The following is a 20,762-nucleotide window of genomic DNA, read 5'->3' as shown; positions in this document are numbered from 1 at the left end:
AATACAATAAATACAATACATACTTCATTGACCACTCCCCACAGGAGCTTTTCAGGGTCATTATGAAACACAATCATGACAGAACAGAAAATTCAACAACAACTGTTGAGAATCCCAACTGGCCGGAGACAAGCTAGTTGGCTACTTACAAGTGCAGCTGAGAAGTTGAACCAGGGACTACAAGGAACAAATTCAACAAGTGGTGGGAAGGCAAGCGCCCTAACCACTGTGCCGCACTGCCCGATACACCCTATAGCTTCCTTATCTGCTTTTAAAACTATGATTAACATAAAGATGAAACAGAAACGTTTATATGCGTTGAAACAGGTACTATGGATAATTTTAATAAGGACTGGGCTCTGTGCTCGAGTCTTGTGACTTTGTAAAAGCGTTAATTACTTTGCTTTTTTTTATTAGCTTCACTCCCCCAAAAAACAACAACAAATAATCAAACAAACTAGATGCACGTTACAGAAGGACAACAAATAGATATAAGGACAGGGACACCGCAACAGCACAAGCCAATTACTGCGGACCCAGGGAGTTAAAAAAGTAAAACAATTAGCAGACGTGAATCGCTAACAACAATAAATAGGACAGTTAACTGGTCGAACAGAGTAGCATTTGAGACATTGTCTTGAATGTCCTTGGGTTGTCTAGGTCGTTTAATACCGTTTGAGTCTGGCATTCGATTCTTCCACTTGTGGCCTCCAATTAGCATTATTATCATCTTCCTTTCTTGCTGTCAGGTCGGGTGATCTGCTCTCTGGCAACCACGTTTCATAACCCATCTGTAAAAAAAAAGTAAATACTGAAATAAAACTAATAATAAAATAAAAGCAATTATAAGACGTGATTACCAACAAGGGAAGCCTAAGAAACTAAACCCTGGTCCAATGGCCTATAGCTACAATAGTTCCACATGTCTACCACAGCTTAGTGTAAATCATCAGAAACGTAGTATATTTAGCTCACTGGTTTCAGAAGGTATAACTGATCACGGAATTCAATTATCACAGTTTGACGATAGGAAATCAATTTGAACTCCCTGAAAAACGCAGAACAAAGAAATTAACTCACCTCTCTTCCAATGGTTATTTGCTCCTGAAGCCTTTCTTCCGTTTTTCTGAGAGATTTCTCAAATCGGGTGGAACTATCCTGCCATTCTTCCAAAAGCTCGTTTTGATCTTTTTCCAGCTTTGGGATCTTTTTCAAAATTCTACACGATTGAAAATGGACACAAGTGGTGAGACACACAAATGGAAAGGTAGCTCGGCTGCGAATCTAAAAATAAATGGTTTTTATAACAAGTCCTGTAGTCACTGGGGACCAAGAGCTTACATGTTTCATCCGTCACCGTATCTTTTTCTCCTGCCTTTGACATCATCATTATCGTCATCGTTGTCAACGCCATCCTGCTCCTTGCATACGACCGATTCACCGACGGAAAATACTTTAATTAATATATCGAAAATTGACCTTCGCACATTTGATAAAACAAAGACGGGTCGAGACTTGATGATAACCGTTTGCAGCCAATAAACAAAAGGCTCGCTTGACAGATACTTATCTGCTGATCAATCAATAGCTTGCCTCAAGGCGGTACGTAAAACTTGCGATTAATCAGCGTGGAATATCCAATACCAATACTAAACGAGTTTCCGCAAACTAATTCGATATGGCGAACATTTCCCTACAGGTTAACTAATCAGCTCACAAAAGAAGCTACTACTCTAAGGTCCCTATGAGAGCGTGGCGCAACAAAATGCTGTACACTTACCCATCCATTCGGTCCTTGACCTTCTCAATAATTTCATCCCAGTTGTTCTTACAATTTTCAGAATCCTGCTGAAGGGCTTTGTTTTGCTCCCCAGAGAAGGTCGAGTCTTTACACAGTTTGTATGCTGTGTCTGTAGCTTCAGTAAACCTTGGCTCCAAGTCAGAGAGTCGTTTGGAAAATTGCTGCATGGAAAAACCGAAACGACAAAAACGATAATACTGAAATGTATAACATCGGAAATGAAACCATTGGACAAATTCACAACCTTTTCTCATCATTTCTTTTGATGTTGTTTTAACATGCAATTCGATAAAGAGTGAATTCCCCAAAGGAATAAGGTTTGGAGGAGCAAAGGAGGTCCACTGGTTTATTAGATTTGTAACTATTATGAGTTACCCTCGTAAAATAAAGAACCTTTTTTATCTACACATTTTCTTTACACCAGGCTTGGTTTGAAAAGTGCTTGGAGCATATGCATTATGATAAAAATTATGAGAATAAGGAGGGTTACATACGCAAGCGCTGTGAGCTCGGGTTGTTCACTAGAATTTCCACTAGTACCAAAAACAGCAAATTCGTTGCTTATTTTACGACCAGTTTATATTAACGCGACGCCAGCAGAACCACGCAAAGTGAAAATACCCTGCAGTCTATCCAGCCTTAATTGCGAACCAGCCTTTAGGCAGAGATCTTGTGTCGCGTAGTCAGATTTACCAGGATTTCGAATCAACCGAAGTAACATTAGCGAACTCATTCATACATTAGCCTCCGATTAAAAAAAAAAAAGTCCCCGATGCTTCACCTTTAGAGCTATTTCGTCTGTAATATGAAATGAAGACATTTATAAGCTCGAACACTCCACACTTTTTTCTTTTCTCAGCTTGAAAATATGTTCATAGACCACATTTTAACATTATTTCGTGAGCGGAAATATATTTTCTGGAAATTCTTTAAGTTAAGGTTCCTATCTTAAAAGCGGTTACATGGTATAGAACTCAAGTGCACTTTCAAGACTTGATAAAACACACATTGATTCTGGCTATAGTCTGTGTACCTTCATATCTTCCTTTTGTCGCGATAGCGTATCAAGATCAGTTCCAATGGGATCCATAGATTCCAGTTCTTTATCACGCAACTCGATCCAGTTCTTCACTGCCTGTAAATTAACTCGGCAGGCCGCAAGTTCTCCGGCTTTCTTTTGTTCTTCATCCCATATCTTGTTCTGTATTCTTAAAACAAGAGACGGTAAAGCGGTTCAATGATGTTTACAGGGTAACTTACCAATCACTCCAGGGCTCTAATTTTTTTATTTTTTTGGAGCTGACTTTATGAAAATATTTAAGCCGTCCTGGAGTTATCAGTCCATAGATTATTGCAAAGAAAAAAAGCAAAGTCCCTGTTGCAACCGGATTGTATCTTACACAGGTGCAAATTTGGGGTATCCTTTGGTATTTTAAGTTATATTTTTGGCAATGGCAAAAGCGTCCATGGAATGCTAAAAAAACCTTGTTTGGTAAATGTTAGCCATAAGTTCCTCAGGCAAAATTCCTCACAATATGGAAAGGCTCCACAAAATTAACTAGTCTTGTTACTGAGGAAACAGTAAAATGAAATTTGGAATGCAAAGGAAGAAACAGGGTCACAAAAACGAGAGATGTACGTGATAATAGGGAGCTCAAGCGATGTTTCTGAGCCGCCGATGGAAACTGGAAGTGCATACTTCGCATGCCAGGATAGTAGTCCCTCCCATATGTTTTTTAGACTAATTCTCTCCAATAGAGGAAAGATACTTACCACTACAAATGTGGTAGTGTTAAGCTGGGGGTGGCTCCTAACTACCAAACCGTTGCTATGGACCCCTTTATATAGTCATTTCTCGAGTCCCTTTAACTCTACAGTTATCCTTTTTTGCCAAGTGGTTTGTCTTTAACATCTCTTTGTCTGGTTCGACTCATTACCATATGTGGTAAATCACATGACTAATACAGAAAATGCCTAGAAACTCAGCGCGTTAACTATGTTTTTCACAAATTGTTATCGCAACAGTATGAGAACAGTGTAACACAAAATCTATAGTATGATCTTAAAATAAATAATTTCCCAAAAATATTATGATGTCAAAAGGCCCTCCTTTGATACAATTTTCAAAACATCACTTCCATTTTTTTGTCCAAATAGAAATTTCATGCTACAGTTTACGAAAAATGATGGGACGGTTTCCATCCGGAGAAAAAGCCCGCCTCTTCCTTTTGTTTTCTGAGAGTTTTTACATGTTTTTACTGAAAGGCAAGGTAGAGGACTGGGATTTGTTGCGCATTCGCCTTCTGTTTGAAGTGATGTCAGATTTTCATTGAAAAAGTTACTTCAAAGAGCCATCCATGCAACCTTTTTGTACGGCTCTTGACTAAAAAGCTTCCTTATCAATCAACTATCATCTTTCTGTAATTAAGGTAAGTTAAAAAGGGAAAAGTTCACTTTCTGTTGCCGTCCGTGGATCAAAACGTCACTTGCTTCGGCTCCCTAATGCTGTAGAGTCACGCAAAACGACTCAAGGTGAAGGAAAAGTGTCTTCCACTTCATGCAAGTTGTGTTTCAGTTATCGAACACTCCATTTTTTTCAATTCCCGCGTCAATCAATGGTTTCTAACCAGAAAACGTTGTAACTATTTCTTTGCTAACCTTTGTTTTATGGTGTTTTTATCGTTATTAAGTAATTCCCATCTAGCTCTAACGTTATCCATCTTCTCGCTGATGGTATCCTGTTGGTCTTCTGCGATGCCTTTATCACCGACAAGCCCCCTAAAGTCTTCTTCCAGGCCAAGATACCGCTTTTCAAATGCAGGAAGCTCTTGCTCTAGATTCTGCAGCAAAAAAAAAAAAGAGTGAAAAACTCACGAATTATATTGCCGTAGAGTCACATCATATTAATAAAAATTCGCACAATTCTTTGGGACGTCAAATGAACCACACATTGATTAGCGAAGAGAATGCTCAATAGCCATGCTATAGGTTACGTCACTTATTGTCATCAATGTGCCAACCGAAGATCTATTGCCTGTCGAAACAAAGGATGCTTTTGTAATGTGGTTGGCAAAATTTAAATAACAAAATATTTGTTTATAAACAGTGAAATCTGCTTTAGTCTGGTATTTTCTTAGCTAATATAATAATTAAATGCTCGGAGATACCAGGAAGCTGAAGCTACCCTAAAATCTTGAGGCAAATAACGATAGATGAAATGATATGACTTGACACGACATGGTATGACATGACATAATATGATATAGCACGAAAACGCTACCGCAATTTGGACTTCTTTATCCTTCAGGGAGGCAATGGTATCTTCGCTGGAATCTTCCGGTAGTCTTTCTTGTTGGATCTGAAGCCACCTTGGAGTCAAAAGTTACTAGATTATTAAAATCAACACACAAACAGGTGACAGACGCAATCAGAACAGACAAATGAAAATACGATTGAGGAACGAGGATACTTTACTTATCAAGTAAGTCGATCGCTCACAGAGATTCACAATTTGGTAAGCTATGGAAAGCCAAGTAGAATGACTAAAGTCATTAATGCCGGATTTTTCGTTTGACTTTCACTTGACACTCCTGGACCCGCAAGAAGCCAAGCCCTTTCCAGATTGGAACAAGCTACATAAGAGAATATCCTCGGGTAGGGCACTAAACCTCTAGACGGAGTTCCACAAACAGCCACATCCTTCATATATACTGTTTTCCGGGACAATCGTCCTGAAGCCAACCTTCATCAAGCAGGCCCGTGCAGAGTAAAAGTGACAGCAATCTCAAATGTCCGTCTTCGGTATCCTTTTATCAGCTAAATGAACAAGGGCTACTTACTCGTTGATGTCATTTGCCTCTCTCTTCCAGTCGTCAAGTTTTCCCTCAAAAAATCCAGGATCCACTCCATGCTCTGCAACATCCTCTTCCACGGATAAAACCATTTCATCGATCACAGGACTGCTCGATTCCAGCTCGATAACTTCTACACGGGGTGCAGGTATGATGAAAGGGATAGCTTTCATCTAAAAGATAATTTTCAGAGAGAATAGTGATTAAAAAACCAAAAAATCATGGAATAATTTCATTCACGGAACGCTTTCAATTGCAAAGATATGGTGGAAAAGTTGCTCAGCAGCTATGTTGTAGTGAAGGGTGGGCGAACAGGTGATGATAATTTCCTAGTATCATGTGCAACCTTCTGAAGCTGATTATGAGTAGCGTTGTCATGCATTCTTACCTTTTCTTCCTCTTCGCGTTTCTTTTTCTCTTCATTTTCCTTTCTCTTGCGCTGTTTCTCTTCCTCTCTACGTTTCCTGTCCTCTTCCTTTTTCTTTCGTTCCTCCTCTCTTTGCTTTCGCTTTTCCTCTTCTCTCCTCTTTCTTTCGTCTTCCTCCCTTTGCCATCGTTCTTCCTCTTCTTTTCTTCGTCGTTCGTTCTCCTCCTTCCGTTTCTTTGCCTCCTCTTCTCTTTTTCTCCATTCCTCTTCGTCCTTCTGTCTCCTCTCCTCTTCTTGCTTCCTGCGCTCGTCTTCCTCCTTCCGTCTTCTCATTTCCTCTTCTCTTTTCCTTTTTTCTTCTTCCTCTTTACGATGTCTCTCTTCGTCTTCTTTTCTTTTCCTTTCCTCTTCTTCGCGTCGCTTCATTTCCAATTCCAGTAATATCCTTTGTTCCTCTTCTTCCTTCAGCAATCTTTCTTCCTCTTCCCTTCTTCGTCTTTCTTCTAGTTCCCTTTGCAACCTCAGTTCTTCCTCTTTCCTTTTTCGCTCCTCCTCTTCCTTCTTCTTTCGCTTTTCTACTTCAAGAAGCTTCCTTTCTTCATTCAATCGTCTCTGTATGTCTTCTTCCTCTAATCTTTTTCGCTCTTCTTCCAGCTTTCTTTGTTCATCTTCTAATATTTTGAGCCTCCCTTTAATTCTATGAAATGTAAAAAACAAATGCCGAACAATCAAGAATAACACAAAGAGTCGCGCCTCATTCGTCAAAACCCGGTGACCACCAACATTTTCAGTTTTGCTCTCTTAGGCACTTCAAACAAAATGTGATTTTTGTTGGACGATCGAAGGGAACAGTGTTTGCAAGGTACTGAGACAAGGGAAATAACTAGACATTAAGGGCATTTCTCACTTAATATTATTACCTGTCGTGTCTAGATGTAGCGGACGCGTATAAACTGTCCCATCTCTCATGTAAAGATTGCATTTTTTTCTGCAGCTTGACTCGTTCCTCCAGTCCGATACAAGGATCAGTGGTGAGCTGGTTACCAAAGTCTGTCACTTCTGCGAACCTTGGCTGCTCGCGAAGAAGATCGGCGATCATACACTGTCAAATATTAAAATTCAGATGAACTGACTAAGCGAATCCTTACGAACCATGCAAAAAGCAAATTTTTATAGCGCAGGTTAACAGCTAATGTTTAATAGCATAACTAAAACGTCAGCCGAAGATCAAACTCAGAGTGAAGCCCTTGATTTAATCAATTTTTGGTTTTTCTGAGTGAAGAATTAATCTATGTTCAAACTAACCTGGGCGTCTTCACTTTGTCCCTTTACATAGTTGATATCATATCCTATTGGTTCATAGGAGTCCACCACTGTCTCGTTCTTCACCAGCCATGACTCAAAGGGCTCCATTTTCTCCGCCCATGCCGCCATTTTATTTTGCTGCCCTTTCTCCAGCTGGGCGATTTGCTGATCAATCCTGTCATACAAAAATGATATCGCTATCAAGTGAACCTGTTCATAACTTTAGATTATGATCCAACCCTTATGACATACCTTTTCTTTGCACTTTCTGTGTTTGATGAAAGTTCTCTCCACCTTCCAGTTACTGTCGCTTTGTCGTTCTCCACAAGGCTTCTCTCCAGATCACGCATGCTTGGATCAGATACAACCTTGTCACCAAGATCTTCATGTTTCCTTATTTCTTTCTCGTACTGTTTAATTTCCTTTGTTATATCCTAAGAGAGAAATAGTACAGCTAAATAACTGATTCCGTATTATCCGGTGATAATGTGAAATTAAAGTATATCTACTGTTCCGCTCAAGTAGCGCCGTTCAAACTTGTAAATCGACCTCTCCCGCATTCGAGGAGAACAAATTGAAGGGTCACCTCGACGATTGTTAAGTATTAATTCCAAAGAGCTAGCACCATAAGATCTACAGGCTTTAAGTGCCGGTTTGACGCGAGCAAGATGTTTTTTAGTAAAATTAAGCTCATAGAAAAAAGATCCGTTTGCGCCTGGAGAAATCGATGAAAACATCACTTAATATATATGAATGGCCACGCTCCATCTTCGTGGTACCTTGCGGGCAGTATTTGATCAACAAGCTTTGTACAAATCGACTTCCTGAAGTGCTATCCTTATTTCGGAGTCATGAGAGGGCCGTCTTTACGCAACAGACGTTGCACGCTATAGTAACTGTCTCAAAAAGGAGAAAGGACAAACCATAAACCACGGAACTGAAAATATCTGAGAGCCAAGCCTTAGCACGTTAATTCGAACCTCGAGTTCCTGTCTTTGTGCCCTTGCATGATCTAAGTCTTTTGCCTTGATATCCTGAGCCTGCATACGAGCGAATGTGTCAGCGATCCACTTAAGAGTAGTATTACACGAGTTCTTCCACTCTTCAAGCAACTCCTTTTGATGCTTCTGCAAGCGTTCGATCTCTTCTTCGATTCTGTATGACATAAAAGAGCCAATCTACGTAAGTTAAGGCTCACACTGCAACCAGGTTGACTATCAGAAATAGCTTGGTGCTACTCTGCTTTGGAAAATACCACCTCAAAACCGCAGTTCCATTTATAACCGTCCAAACCAGAGTAGGATCGAGATATGTGTGAGATCCACTCTAATGAAACGTAATCTGAAACTGGAAACCTTTTTGGAAACAAAGTTTGACGTTGCAAAAGGCATGAACTAGAAAACGCCGTAACCCAACCCTCGACAAACGATTATGCTAACATTGTCGATGTTACGCTTCACCTTAAAAGCCAAGTGACAGGCCAGGCCCAGGTTGCTCGAAGGCTGATTAGCGCTATCCAGCGTTAAATACCATGGAAACCTATAGGCTGTGATATCTTTTAACCACCGTTTAGCACTAACCAGCCTTCGAGCAACGGGGCCCAGTTGGGTTATCTTAAATTTGTTATGTTCATTTGAGTTAGGTTTTTTCATACACGACCTCTAAACCAACAATCTTAACTACTTCAAATGAACATATACGTTGTCCCCTTTACTTTTTACTTTAAAATAACAAAGGCAAGTTGTTAAGAAACCTTGGCTCTCTTGAATCGGCATCAGATTTCAATTGATTCCACCCCTTTTCTACTGATTCTGTCTCCTGTTCAATCGTTCTTTGGTCACTGACAGCAAGTTCACATCCTTCGAGTAAATCATCAGATCTTTGAAGAAACTCCTCTACTTGAGAATTAAGTATCCGCACATCGTCTTTCAGTTTCTGTTGAAGGCCAGAAAAGCACTTTGAAAGATATCCATATTGGTTCTCGTCAGGACAAAAACAGAGGTAAACTATATGGCAACAACTGAAAAGGGCAGATAATTTCCTTCAAACATTGGCCGTGTAGCACTTATATTCCTAAATAATTAACAGTTCGAGTGTCACTTGAAGTGCTTCATCTTTCCATGTAATCTAACTGAGCGTTGGCCCTAGGAATGGAAACGAGCCCTCACCGGTAACGACAGATCACTTCGGTTCTACAGGGTGAGCTACAAGGTCAGACAGGAGCATTGAGTCTGGAGAGGTAGTACTTCAATTTATCATCGGACGGTTAATTCTATGGCAACAGCTATACCAATCACAATAACCGTAATGAAAACTGTAACTAAAATGATCATAATAATAGCATTAACGATAATGCCTAGAAAATAATATTTAGCAACGAAACTCCTGGAATAGCCCAGTTAAATTTCACATTGTACCAAAGTGGCGCGGAGGCGAACATGGGCATTCACACTTAAAACAGCTCACATAGCAACTTCGTTCCTTAAAAAATGTAACTCTTACTATCTGTGCTTTCTGTAGTTAAAGACCAAATTTAACATTTTTAAACATATGCCATTAAATTCAAATAAACCTGGGCTTCCGTCTTTTGCTTTACAAGGGCAATCAAATCTGGTGCGAAATCTTGTTTACAAATGCTTTCAACTTTCTGGATCTTTTCTTGAATGACGGCGAGTTCATCGTGCCATTTGGCAACTTCCTCCTCACTTTTCTCTAAGCTTGAAAGTTTCTCCTCCAGCCTGAAAGTTTTAAAAGTCCTTTTTTTCTAAAACGGCGTGAAAATATGGTGAGAGTCGTGGTACGCATTCAAAAGTGAGTGGACCCACAGGTGGTTAAAATATTGTGAAAACAATTTGAAATGGTTTCCAGGGCCAAAGCCAGATATAGACATACAGGCACAGCGACAGAGGGTAGACAGAGGACATAAAGACATGAAACATAGAAGCGATAAATTAGGAAACAGCACATGTTTCGTATCAGTCCAAGGTATTTCGAAGTATTTGAGCAGAACCCTGTAGGCTCATAAGAACAAAGGTAAATACGTCAAACAAGCTTAAAGATATAATATATTTTTGCACCTTGCGCGATGATGATTTGTCCTGTCAACGACTCTTGCCCATCGCTCAACGCGGTTGTCTTTATCGCTTGTCATGCTCTGTTTGGATTTTTCATCGATGACAGGGTCATTTTGCAACTCATCTGTGAATTTCGCGAAATCGTCCACTCGCCTCTGCGGAGCTAAAAGCATGCCCATGGAATGCTGGAGGCAAAAGATGAGAATAAAAAAAGCAGCAGTGTAAATACATCAAGTAAAAGGTTAAATTATGACAAGTTTAAGATGAACTATTTAGATTGAACAGAATTGAATAATAACTTTTTGACAGTAAGGTGAAAAAGCCCCTTAACATTAATTATTGAACCCTACAGCTGCCAGCAGTTAAAATAAAGGTAAAGTACAATAACTAAGACGTGACGCGTCAGGGCGGATACTTGAAAACTGTTCAGTTCCAATTTTGGTTATCGAACAAACCTCGAAGTCCTCATGCTGTTGTCGGACAGTCTCTAAATCGTCCCCTATAGGTTCTAGCCTTTCGGTTTCCCTCTCTGCCTTCCGTAGAAAGCTGTCAATAGAGTTCAATTGTTCTTCCCACTCGTGAAGCTTGAGTCTTCTCTCCCGTTGAAGCCTCTTGGAGGCTTCGTCGATTCTTTACAAAGAACAACAAAGAGTATTATTAAGAAACAGCAAATGCAAAAAAAATAGAGAAGAACTAAAAAACTCCTCCTGGTCGTTTCGTTCTTGCTCTCATCTTCTTTAATTTTCAAGAAAGATCCCCCTAGATGAAATGGTTCAAAAATTTGAGTCATGGATTTCAGCCTTTTCGTGTCTATTTGGCAGGTTTTCGGGAATCTGTAGGAAAATGACAACTGCAGAAAGTAAGACGAATTTTTTCGCACCTTTCATTTCTCAAGGCAAGAAAATCCTTGACTCGGTCCCATCGTGCTGTTAACGAGTTTAAGTGTACTTTGACCTCTTCTTTCTTTTTCATTGTCAATTTGGGGTCCTTTCTGACTTGCTCACCCAAGGCAAATGTGTCGATCATGTGCGAAGTGTTTAAATCAACTTCGTTGGAGAATATCTAGAACAAGCAAAAATGAAAAACGTTATAGAAGGCTGAAGACATGGTACCAGTAATAGACAAGGAGTGTGGGAATGCAATAATGAGGTGTGAGACCCTTAAAAAGTCGTTAGAATGAACTTTATTTAAGTGTCGAGTGTATTAAGCAATGGGGCACTAATTGGACACACCAGGGCTCGAAATAACGGCGGTCAACGCACAATGTCCGAACTGATTTGGCAGTTGACCGGTCAACTTTTCGTTTTGCCGGTCATGTTGACCGGTCACATTTGATCGTTTTGAAAATGAAATAAATTAAAATTTCCATGCTGTTCAGTTGTTTCAGTTGTAGCAAGTCGCAGAAACGGTACGTGACCGAGCTAAAATGAATTTGGCCCGTCATCGTGTCCGGAGACTCTCTGGAAATTATTTCGAGCCCTGCACACTGTACAGAAATCAAATCAAATCAAATCAAATCAAATCAACGCATATGAAAATGAAATCGGTTGGTTTGTGAGGAGAGGGGGAAACCGGAGTACATGGAGAAAAACCTCGGAGCATAGTAGAGAACCGACTCAACCCACATGTGACCGATTCCAGGGTGCACTAGTCGGAGGCGAGTACTCTCATCTCTGCTCCATCCGTGCTGCCTCCCTCATTAAACAGAATTCTTTGAGAAAAAGGATCATTTTATAGAGTTGATTGCCCACTCAGTAGCCTTACAAGAAGAGGCAGCATTACAACCTGATAAAAGCAGCGAGGTATGCATCATTGTAATCATTATAGTCGCTTTATTAAAGTCTCATAGTTATGTAGATGACGCAAGTTCTGCACTCATTGGGGAATTATAAATCAAACCAAATCACATGAAATCTGAGCAAATCAAACGTTGCCGGGTTTTGACTAGAGGGGTAAGACGGAGTACCCCACGGAAAATATTAAAACCACCACTGTCGTCGGTACATTTAGAATCTACAAATTCAATTAACATTGTAGGATATTACTCGAGTGCGTTGCATGACAAGTATATACCTTTCAATACAGATATACAGCACTTGCAGATATTACCCACTTCATCATCAATTGTACCTCAAACGCGTCCTCCTGTCGCCTGACAGTCTCCAAAGTGTTCCCTATCGGGTCATCGATAACAGATATCTGCCCCTCCAGCTTATCCAGTGCTAATCCTGCTCTCTCTGAACGGATTTTCCATCGTTCTATAATATCTCGCTCCTGTTGCTCCAGCTTGTCCAGATTCTCCTCCATTCTGAGGGAAAAGAAACAAAGTGTTTCATTCGCAATGAGAACAAGATTGACTTGTAAATGCTCAGGGTCATCAAGCCAAATTTATAAACTTCGGGTACCGAATGTGTAGGAAAAAACGGAACTACAAAGGCGAATGGAAGATAATCCCAAAAAGGCCCAGAGGGAATTTTTCTCAAATGGTACAACGACAGCGATCTTACGCAAATGACAATAACCTAAGTTTTGACGTAAACACATGTTTGTTCAGGTGTCTGTGTTGCTTTGCCGGGAGCCATAAAAAAGAACGAAGAAAGTCACTAACAACGCTACCAAAGATCAATGAGAGAACTATTGGCTTGAAAAAAGTCCACTTTATTTCTTAAGATTTAACGAATGAACAGCAGGCTGTCAAATCGATTGGGATCCTTTGTATGATAGTTCGTGCGACTTTTTAGACAAATTTCCGCTTTTTAAACATTTTTCCATAACAGAATCATCAACATTGAAATCGAACTTGAATGAGTAGAGGACATCGAACCGGAAGGCTTAGGATCAGGAGTGATAACAGAATTACATGCATTTGTTGTTTGCTCATTACTGACTTTACTACAAGCCGACTATAAGATGGTGGAATCTGGTAACACGAAACGGAGTGAATCAGTGGTTCATTGCATCAATAAATGTAATATTCCAAGAACGCGATACACGCCAAGGATACTCTTACAATTGAGTTACCTGGTCTGCTTGGCATTGGCAAGGTTAACAAGCTTGTTCCATTTTTCATTACAGACATCAGTATCACTGCGCACAAGTTTCCTTTCTTCTTCGCCAAGGCAAGGGTCTGTCATTAAGTTGCTGCCGAACTCGTTTAAGTGGGTAACCTTTTCTTGATACACTGGGGCGTCTTTAATAATATCCTGTATGATAATAATGAAGAAAACTATTAAAACAGAAGACAAATTTATTTGGCACTAAAAAAAATCCCGAAATTTGTAGCTCACAACTTTCTCCTGGGTTTTTAATCACTCTTTGCACTTAGGCTTCAGAAAGAGTAGTCCTTTTGAAATACGTTTACAGTAGTAGTGTTGTTCATTTCTAAAGGCGGGGCAGTCTTCAAGGATTTAAACATTACGGAGCATACTTTTGGTTCATAGTAGTACGACAAAAGTTTCACTTGTTTTTTTTTATCCTCGACGTTGTCATTCTTCTCCTTCTTATCATTATTATTGGTGTTGCTGTTGTTGTTGTTGTTGTTCTTCTCCTTCTTCTTCTTCTTCTTCTTATTGTTATTATTATTATTATTATTATTATTGTTATTATTATTATTATTATTATTATTATTATTATTATTATTTTTGTAATGTCAAGGAATAATGCCGCGGTTCTTCACACCTGGAAGTCATCTATTTGCTCCAAAGCGGAATCCACATCAGTGGCAAGACCCAATTCCGCATCCACCTTAACTTTGGTCTTCATCACCCAGCTATCGATATCTCGAAGTCCTTGATGCCACTTTTCAAGCTTGCCTTCCTGCTGAAGTTTGAGTTTAAGGATCGTGTCATCAATTCTAAGAAAAGTGGAGTACATGAATGTTAAAAAAAGTGAAAAAGATGATGATATGATGATTATGAATCGCGTATCTTTTACGTTACCTCTCCGACTTCCAGGTTACAAGTTCCTCGAGATTCTCCCATCGGTGACTCAAATCCAGAACTTCCTTCTGTATCGCGGTCCTGTCATCTTCGGGAAGTTCAGAATCTTTCAGCAGCTTATCTCCAGTCTCCAGAGTATCACTCACCTCACGTTGATGAGACAGCATTTCATTGTTAAAATCCTGAGTAAGAATGAACAGCAACTATTTCCTGTACTTCGACAATGACGTTTTATGCTTCATCATTTTATAAGAATTTTTTGTCAGTACTCTACACTGAGCTGTATACGCGATAAGGAGTGATGAAATAAATGGTAATTTTAACGATTTTCCGTAAAGTTGTTTTGATCCAGAAATTGGAAACTCATTTCAAAAGCTTCTTTTTTTGGTCGAGTGTTTAATAAATTATACTCTAATTTTGGTCTTTCCATGACGTCCTCAATAATTTGCCAATGATTTTTTTTATTTGGTGGATGGGTAGTAAATTTGAAAAAGTTCCGCCTTAGCTCATGAGCGACCAGTTGGTTTTTATCACATTCTAGAGTCATCAGGCGCAAAGTAAATCCATGCTACATTTTGCTCCCAGCTACCAAAGATCTCTTGACTCCTCCTACCTCTAGCTCATGTTTTTGTTTCTTCACTGTATCCAGATCCGGTGCTATGTCAAAGTGACTATTGAGCTTCGCCTCTGCTGATGATACCCAGACCATGACGGGGTCTATCTTTCTTCTCCAGTTTTGGGTCTTGTCCAAATGTTGTTGCTCCTTTTCAAGAAGCAAGACTTGCACACTAAAATAAAAGTACTGGTTTCAGGTTGTCACGTGGTTGTGCATAAACTTGTTTAACTTGTGAAACTCAAATAGTTGGTAGAAAACCACTCAAAGAGGAGTTTGCATCCGCTGTTATACTGTCAACTATGAGTCCTACGATTTTTCAAGAGACAAGATACGTTTTGAGGTCCATTCATATTAGAGTCTATGTTGGGGTGCAACAATTTCCCGCGTTTCTTAGCAACAAAGACATGTGTAGACCTGGAATCTAACAAAGTTTGTCCTTTCTACTGACAGCGTGGCAAGTTTCAGAAGACATGGATTAAAGTATTTCAGACTATTGTTCTAAGAAAAAATGGGCCGTAGTAAAATGGTTTCCTGACACTAACCTCTGTTGCTTTCCAGATGTTAACGTGGCCAGTTTGTTCCAGTCATCGTGCAGTATGACCATCTTGTCATGAATCGTTTTCCTGTTGTCCTCAGGCAAGGAATTGTCATCGATAAACTTGTTTCCTCCGTCAATCATCTCGTTCACCTCGCCTTGCTTGGATAGCAGATCGCTCACTAAATCCTGTATCACGTAATTGGAACGTCTCAATGTTTGTACGCAATAGGAACGTAATTGGAACGTCGCAATTTGCAACACTTAAGACTTCATTAAAATATTAATTCTGAACCTTACCTCAATGACACTTTGCTGCCTTTTAATTCCGCCAAAGGTAACTTCAGGGGAGGTGGGCCGGGATCGTAATCTCGTATATCTATCAGTCACCCATTCATGTAACTCCTCATATCGTTTATTCCAGGAATTCAAGTTTCTTAACCTTTCTTGAGCAGCTCCTAGTTTAACTCCGAGTCTTAAGAAGATAAATTTTATAAATGACCCATTAGATTAAATTGTAAACAACAAACATGAAGGGACCATTATGATGCGTCAACAATTCAAACGATGTCTTAAATAACAGTAAAGGATAAGAGATGAGCGAAAGGGGCTCTAATTTTAAGGTCTAATTTTACGTTTTCGTGCCTGAGGCCAAAACGTTTCACTTTATCAGTGTTCGTCATCCACCATTTTCAACAAAGGAGGAAATTCCCTCAGAGCCTCGTTCCGGGCCTCTCAGCCCCTCCAAATGGGATGCCACAGAACAGTTGTGGCCTCAACTAACAGGGTAGCATCTGCATGTTAGCCTTGACCGAGATTTACTGGGAAATAAATCAATAAGATTCAAATTGTAGGGGCCCAAGTTGATGCTGGCATTCCTCACCGAGAGTGTATTTTCGTAAAAATGGAATTTTCTTTTATTTGTGACCTGAGGGCTATCTTTTGTACCTGCCGATAGAAAAGGACTAGTTCGTCCTTTCATGATGACAAGCGATCAGTCTTTGAAGAAACGTGGGAGGAAGTAGGTTATTACTTTTGAGGAAATGGAAAATAGAAATGAAAAATCCAAGCATTTTGGCGGAATATATATTTGTCCTGGTAATTGTACTGCAGTCTAATTTTATACCTTGCAAATTCGTCCTGGGATTGCTTAAATAGGCCTTTCCATCTCTCTTCGAGGTAACCAACATTTTCAGAAACTTTTTCACGACAGTCGTTGCTCAGGCTTTCATTTGAAGCTAGTTCTCTACCGTAGGAAAAAGTGTTGTTCACTTCAGGCTCCATGTGTGAAAGACCATCTGACAGATCCTACGGAATGTGAAAAAATTAATTACTCCTGTCCATACCGCTCTTCAGTAACACAAAAATAACCAAAGTCTTGTCGTCGGCTATATAAAGGGCGAAATCCCGAACCAGGAGGAGGGTCACCACCTGACGAAATTTGCATTTACATGTGAGGAATTGAGGCCAGTATAATAGGGAAAACGAGAAGAATTTAAGTCCTGCTTTTTGAACACGTGACCAATGAGCCCTCAAAGACCAAAGTGGTTACGATGGCACATGCAAACAGAGGATAAGGCTACTAAGGTGAATGATTTTCTTTTCTCATGGTCATAGTCATTCGCAATTTCCTGAAATACAACATAACGTGAAACTATACGTAACGTATAGATTCATGAATGGTTACGAACGGAGACCACACCCCTTTGCCTCGAACAACAACGAGGGCAAACAAGGGTGGATTAAAGTTCTAAAGAACTTGCTAGGCATTTTCCTGAATAGTTTGGCAATATCTCACACAAAACTCTTCGAAAACGGTTTACCTTTGCCTCTCATGTACACGAAACAAACTCAGCAGACCAGTGCATTGTGATAACTATGAAACCATAGGTATTTCGCCTGTTAATTTGTTGCGATTGGAACGCAATCCGCACGACCATGGGTTAAGGCATGAGTTTTTCAGGCTTCTTTGCGACATTTTATTAAGACGTTTCTTGATTAACAGCGTTGAGATTTTGCTTAGAAAGTCTCTTCATATCCGAAGTTCAGGTATATAGCTTTCATGTATCTTGTCCTCTTGAAATGGTCTCGTTTAAGTGCTAATAAGCTTCAAAAGCTTAAAAAAGCTTCAAAAGAAAATCGACTGCCTGAATAAATCTTGTTAAACATCAGAATGGTAACGTGACTGCCCAAACCTGAATCATTATGTAACAGTTCTCTATCTCCTCTGGGCTTTCCGCCTTCTTCCCCTGAGCAATCTTTTCATCAGCAGCATCCATACCAGAATTCAAGATATCGTATTTCTCTTTCCAGTCTTCCAGGAGATCTTGCTCTTCTTCCACTGCCTTGATTCGATCTCGCAATCTAATGAATCAAGTAAAAAAACCCATCGCTGCTACCAGGACTCAAGAATTTAATGATTACAGCCGTGTGGTTTGATTGTCAAGTAAGTGTAACGTTTTTAAGTTTCTCTATTCGTCGTTGTCTTCCGGTGAGCTGGTTTTGCAGTGTTTACAAGAAATTTTTACTTCAAAATTCACACGACACAGTTTTGAGACAAATTATATTGTTTGATGATACCCTGAGAGCCATACAGTGAGAAAAAGAACCTCAGAATTCTTAGGATTAAGACTTACCTGCGCTCTTCGTGGGTCACAGCGTCTTCTAGTCTTGTCCATTCACCTTCCAGCTCATGAATGACCTGTGCAACAGCTGATCTTTTATCTTCATCTAAATCATTATCTTCCAGAAGTTGATGTCCGTAGTCGAGGCCGTCACCAATTATGGGTTTGGAAGACTCAAGCTCGTTTTTGAATGCCTGCGATCAGAGAGTCTTTTATCAAATAAAGATCAGTTCAAAGTAGTGGGAACACAAATACAAATTTTCAATAACCTTTATTTCACGGCATAATATGCGTTTGCTGTTCTTGCTCGGGGTTCTCCCCATAACGCTAAATTGAGGGGAGAATGCCAAGTTAGAAGTAATGCAGCCATTTAAAATTCCGCCGGACTAAACTGAGTCACGCTTTTCATGTCGCGAACGACATCACAGACCGGTCATTTTACTCAACGACTAAAAATCCATTCATGAAATATCAGTGTTTGCTATCATCAAACCCATTACCAAGCCATTACTATGAAGACTCGCAGAGTCTCCGCCATCACTCTCATTATCATGATCATCATGTACAAGGTAGGAATCAACGGCACAATATCAAAGGAAATCTTACATCAGCTAGGATTACTTGCTCATCCACATCCTTTCTATCTTTTGGGTCACCTTTGGATCGGAGATCTTGCAACTTTTCTTGACAACTTGCCATTAGCTCTTTCATGCGAACTGTAATATCCCCCCAGTTCGAGAGTTTTCTTCGTTTTCCCTCTTCTTCATGAAACAAAAGGAGATCCTTTAACCTGTGATAAAGAATATCTTCTTTCAGCGGAATAAAGAAATGTTTTATCTGACTTGATAACTAGAACTTGGTCCATATCCTGACTATCATGATGCATTGCTTGAATGGAGTAAGTTGGGAAAATAAGTAAAATCTGTTACCCTTCACCATTTCTTAATTTTCTTCTTCAAGAAAAAACATAGAACCTGCCCTTGGAGTCTTATATCGCAAGGGCCAAACGTTATTTTAACTTAATTTATAAAAATGGCACAAAAATTATGGTATGACAGTTTACCTGCCCGTTTCGTCATCGCTGGCCTTCTCCAAGTTAGTTAGGCCTTCGCTCATGACTTGTATGTTGCTTTTGATGTCTGCTTTGCTGTCATCATCAAGGAAATCGTCTTCCAAAAGCTGGGAGCCATATGCAAGACCGTCGACAATTTCGGGTTTCGCTGACTCAAGCCCCTCTTGGAATTCCTTAAAGAATAGCAATGACACGCTTTTCAACAAGGGTTCAAAAAAGAAATGTCAAGTGGGCAATTGAATGTAGCTCGTATTAATACTTGGTTTTACTCTGGCAAAAGTATAAACGAATCTTGGGACCAAAGGCGAAGACAATCGAATCTTGCATTTAAAAAAAAAATACAACACAATACAATACTACAATAAAGCTTTTAATCGTACAATTCTTAAGGCTAGTGACGTATATAAAATAAAATAAAAAGAAGAAGAGGAGATCATTCGGGCAATCTATACCAACGCCATTATTTACCTTTTCTGTTAAAATTCCTAATTGCTTATGGAAGGCATCGTTCTTCGCCAAATTTGCCTCAAATTAATGATAGATTTATTGGCTGATAGATTAGTTGCTTGGAAACGGGAGAAAGGCAACTGAAAAATCATAGTTCTAGCCGGGATTCAAACCGACGACATCCGGAACACCGGTCAGATGTTCCACCGATCCAGTCACAAGAACTCCTAGAGAGTTAGGTAATTGTTTATTTAAGTTCTTCATGGAATATGTGTCCCACTGGTCTCCCAATGATAGATCATCATCCTTGTCGCGGGGGCATTAAACCTTCCAGCATCATAAGTTGCATTTGAAATTATTGACTGATGATTCGAAACAAAAATTCCACTTAGCTTTTAGCCAAGCTGCATAAATAGTGATAGAGTTGACAGGAAAACTTGTATATCAGAAACAGACACTTTCTAAAAATTTTAAAATGTCATCAAACACTAGAATGAATAAGCCATGTACCTAGGGTTTTTTTTACGTTTCACATGATCTGAACTCACGAATCAATAAAGAGAATCTCGAACTTACTTGGGCAAGAATAATCTGATCTTCAACGTCCTTCCTGTCCTCTGGTTGTCCCTTAGTTCTCAGATTCTCAAGCTTTTCCTGGCATCTCTTCTCCAGTTCTTCAATCCGTATGATCCAAATTTCCCACTTACCCAGCTTCTGTTTCCTCTCCTCTTCTTGCTGGAAAGAGAGTTGCTCTAGCCTGGAGAAAAACATTAAGATGTTGATAGATTTGCATTAGTTGAAATTTACATTCATATTTATTCAACAAAAATTATTTTAACTCAGCTTTTCTCACTATAAGCATCATCATCATCATCATCATCATCATCATCATTCCTTATCAATCTTTCTTTAAACACGAAATGTTATCACCTTACAATGGTCTTCCTAAAAATCGTGTGAATTGAGCCTAGATTACAGTAACTACCTAACTATGAGTTGTATTGTAACACCCGTTGATCAATATGGGTAATTGAGAATCAAAGTAGCTTGTGGTCACATTCCTCAATTCCGTGTGTCCCGTATGGTCCCGTGGTTTCAAATCTCGCTTACACCACTTGAATGAATTTTATGT

At 39.6% G+C, this 20,762-nt stretch overlaps 1 protein-coding gene across 2 annotated transcripts in view; it reads right to left on the bottom strand.

The window, feature by feature from the left end:
- LOC138052304 (microtubule-actin cross-linking factor 1-like) overlaps positions 1 to 20,762 on the bottom strand; it is a 95,126-nt gene that overhangs the window by 26,596 nt on the left and 47,768 nt on the right. For both annotated transcript variants that reach the window (XM_068898708.1, XM_068898707.1), the window contains exons 28-57: positions 20,207 to 20,387; positions 19,175 to 19,356; positions 18,718 to 18,901; positions 18,124 to 18,305; positions 17,683 to 17,851; positions 16,614 to 16,795; positions 15,788 to 15,962; positions 15,495 to 15,676; positions 14,950 to 15,124; positions 14,337 to 14,518; positions 14,077 to 14,251; positions 13,420 to 13,601; positions 12,529 to 12,706; positions 11,279 to 11,460; positions 10,854 to 11,028; positions 10,402 to 10,583; positions 9,897 to 10,062; positions 9,078 to 9,259; positions 8,305 to 8,479; positions 7,577 to 7,758; positions 7,325 to 7,499; positions 6,940 to 7,121; positions 6,041 to 6,716; positions 5,641 to 5,825; positions 5,082 to 5,169; positions 4,460 to 4,641; positions 2,835 to 3,009; positions 1,781 to 1,962; positions 1,081 to 1,219; positions 673 to 791 (exon numbers count right to left, since the gene is read on the bottom strand). In XM_068898708.1, the coding sequence (XP_068754809.1) occupies positions 673 to 791; positions 1,081 to 1,219; positions 1,781 to 1,962; positions 2,835 to 3,009; positions 4,460 to 4,641; positions 5,082 to 5,169; positions 5,641 to 5,825; positions 6,041 to 6,716; positions 6,940 to 7,121; positions 7,325 to 7,499; positions 7,577 to 7,758; positions 8,305 to 8,479; positions 9,078 to 9,259; positions 9,897 to 10,062; positions 10,402 to 10,583; positions 10,854 to 11,028; positions 11,279 to 11,460; positions 12,529 to 12,706; positions 13,420 to 13,601; positions 14,077 to 14,251; positions 14,337 to 14,518; positions 14,950 to 15,124; positions 15,495 to 15,676; positions 15,788 to 15,962; positions 16,614 to 16,795; positions 17,683 to 17,851; positions 18,124 to 18,305; positions 18,718 to 18,901; positions 19,175 to 19,356; positions 20,207 to 20,387 (5,676 nt within the window). The remainder of the gene's footprint in view (positions 1 to 672; positions 792 to 1,080; positions 1,220 to 1,780; positions 1,963 to 2,834; positions 3,010 to 4,459; positions 4,642 to 5,081; positions 5,170 to 5,640; positions 5,826 to 6,040; positions 6,717 to 6,939; positions 7,122 to 7,324; positions 7,500 to 7,576; positions 7,759 to 8,304; positions 8,480 to 9,077; positions 9,260 to 9,896; positions 10,063 to 10,401; positions 10,584 to 10,853; positions 11,029 to 11,278; positions 11,461 to 12,528; positions 12,707 to 13,419; positions 13,602 to 14,076; positions 14,252 to 14,336; positions 14,519 to 14,949; positions 15,125 to 15,494; positions 15,677 to 15,787; positions 15,963 to 16,613; positions 16,796 to 17,682; positions 17,852 to 18,123; positions 18,306 to 18,717; positions 18,902 to 19,174; positions 19,357 to 20,206; positions 20,388 to 20,762) is intronic.

This window comes from Montipora capricornis, chromosome 6 (genome assembly GCF_036669925.1).
Source record: "Montipora capricornis isolate CH-2021 chromosome 6, ASM3666992v2, whole genome shotgun sequence".
In the NCBI taxonomy this organism is placed as follows: Eukaryota; Metazoa; Cnidaria; class Anthozoa; order Scleractinia; family Acroporidae; genus Montipora; species Montipora capricornis.
Note: the sequence above shows the minus strand (reverse complement) of the source record. Positions and strands in the feature narration are given on the sequence as shown.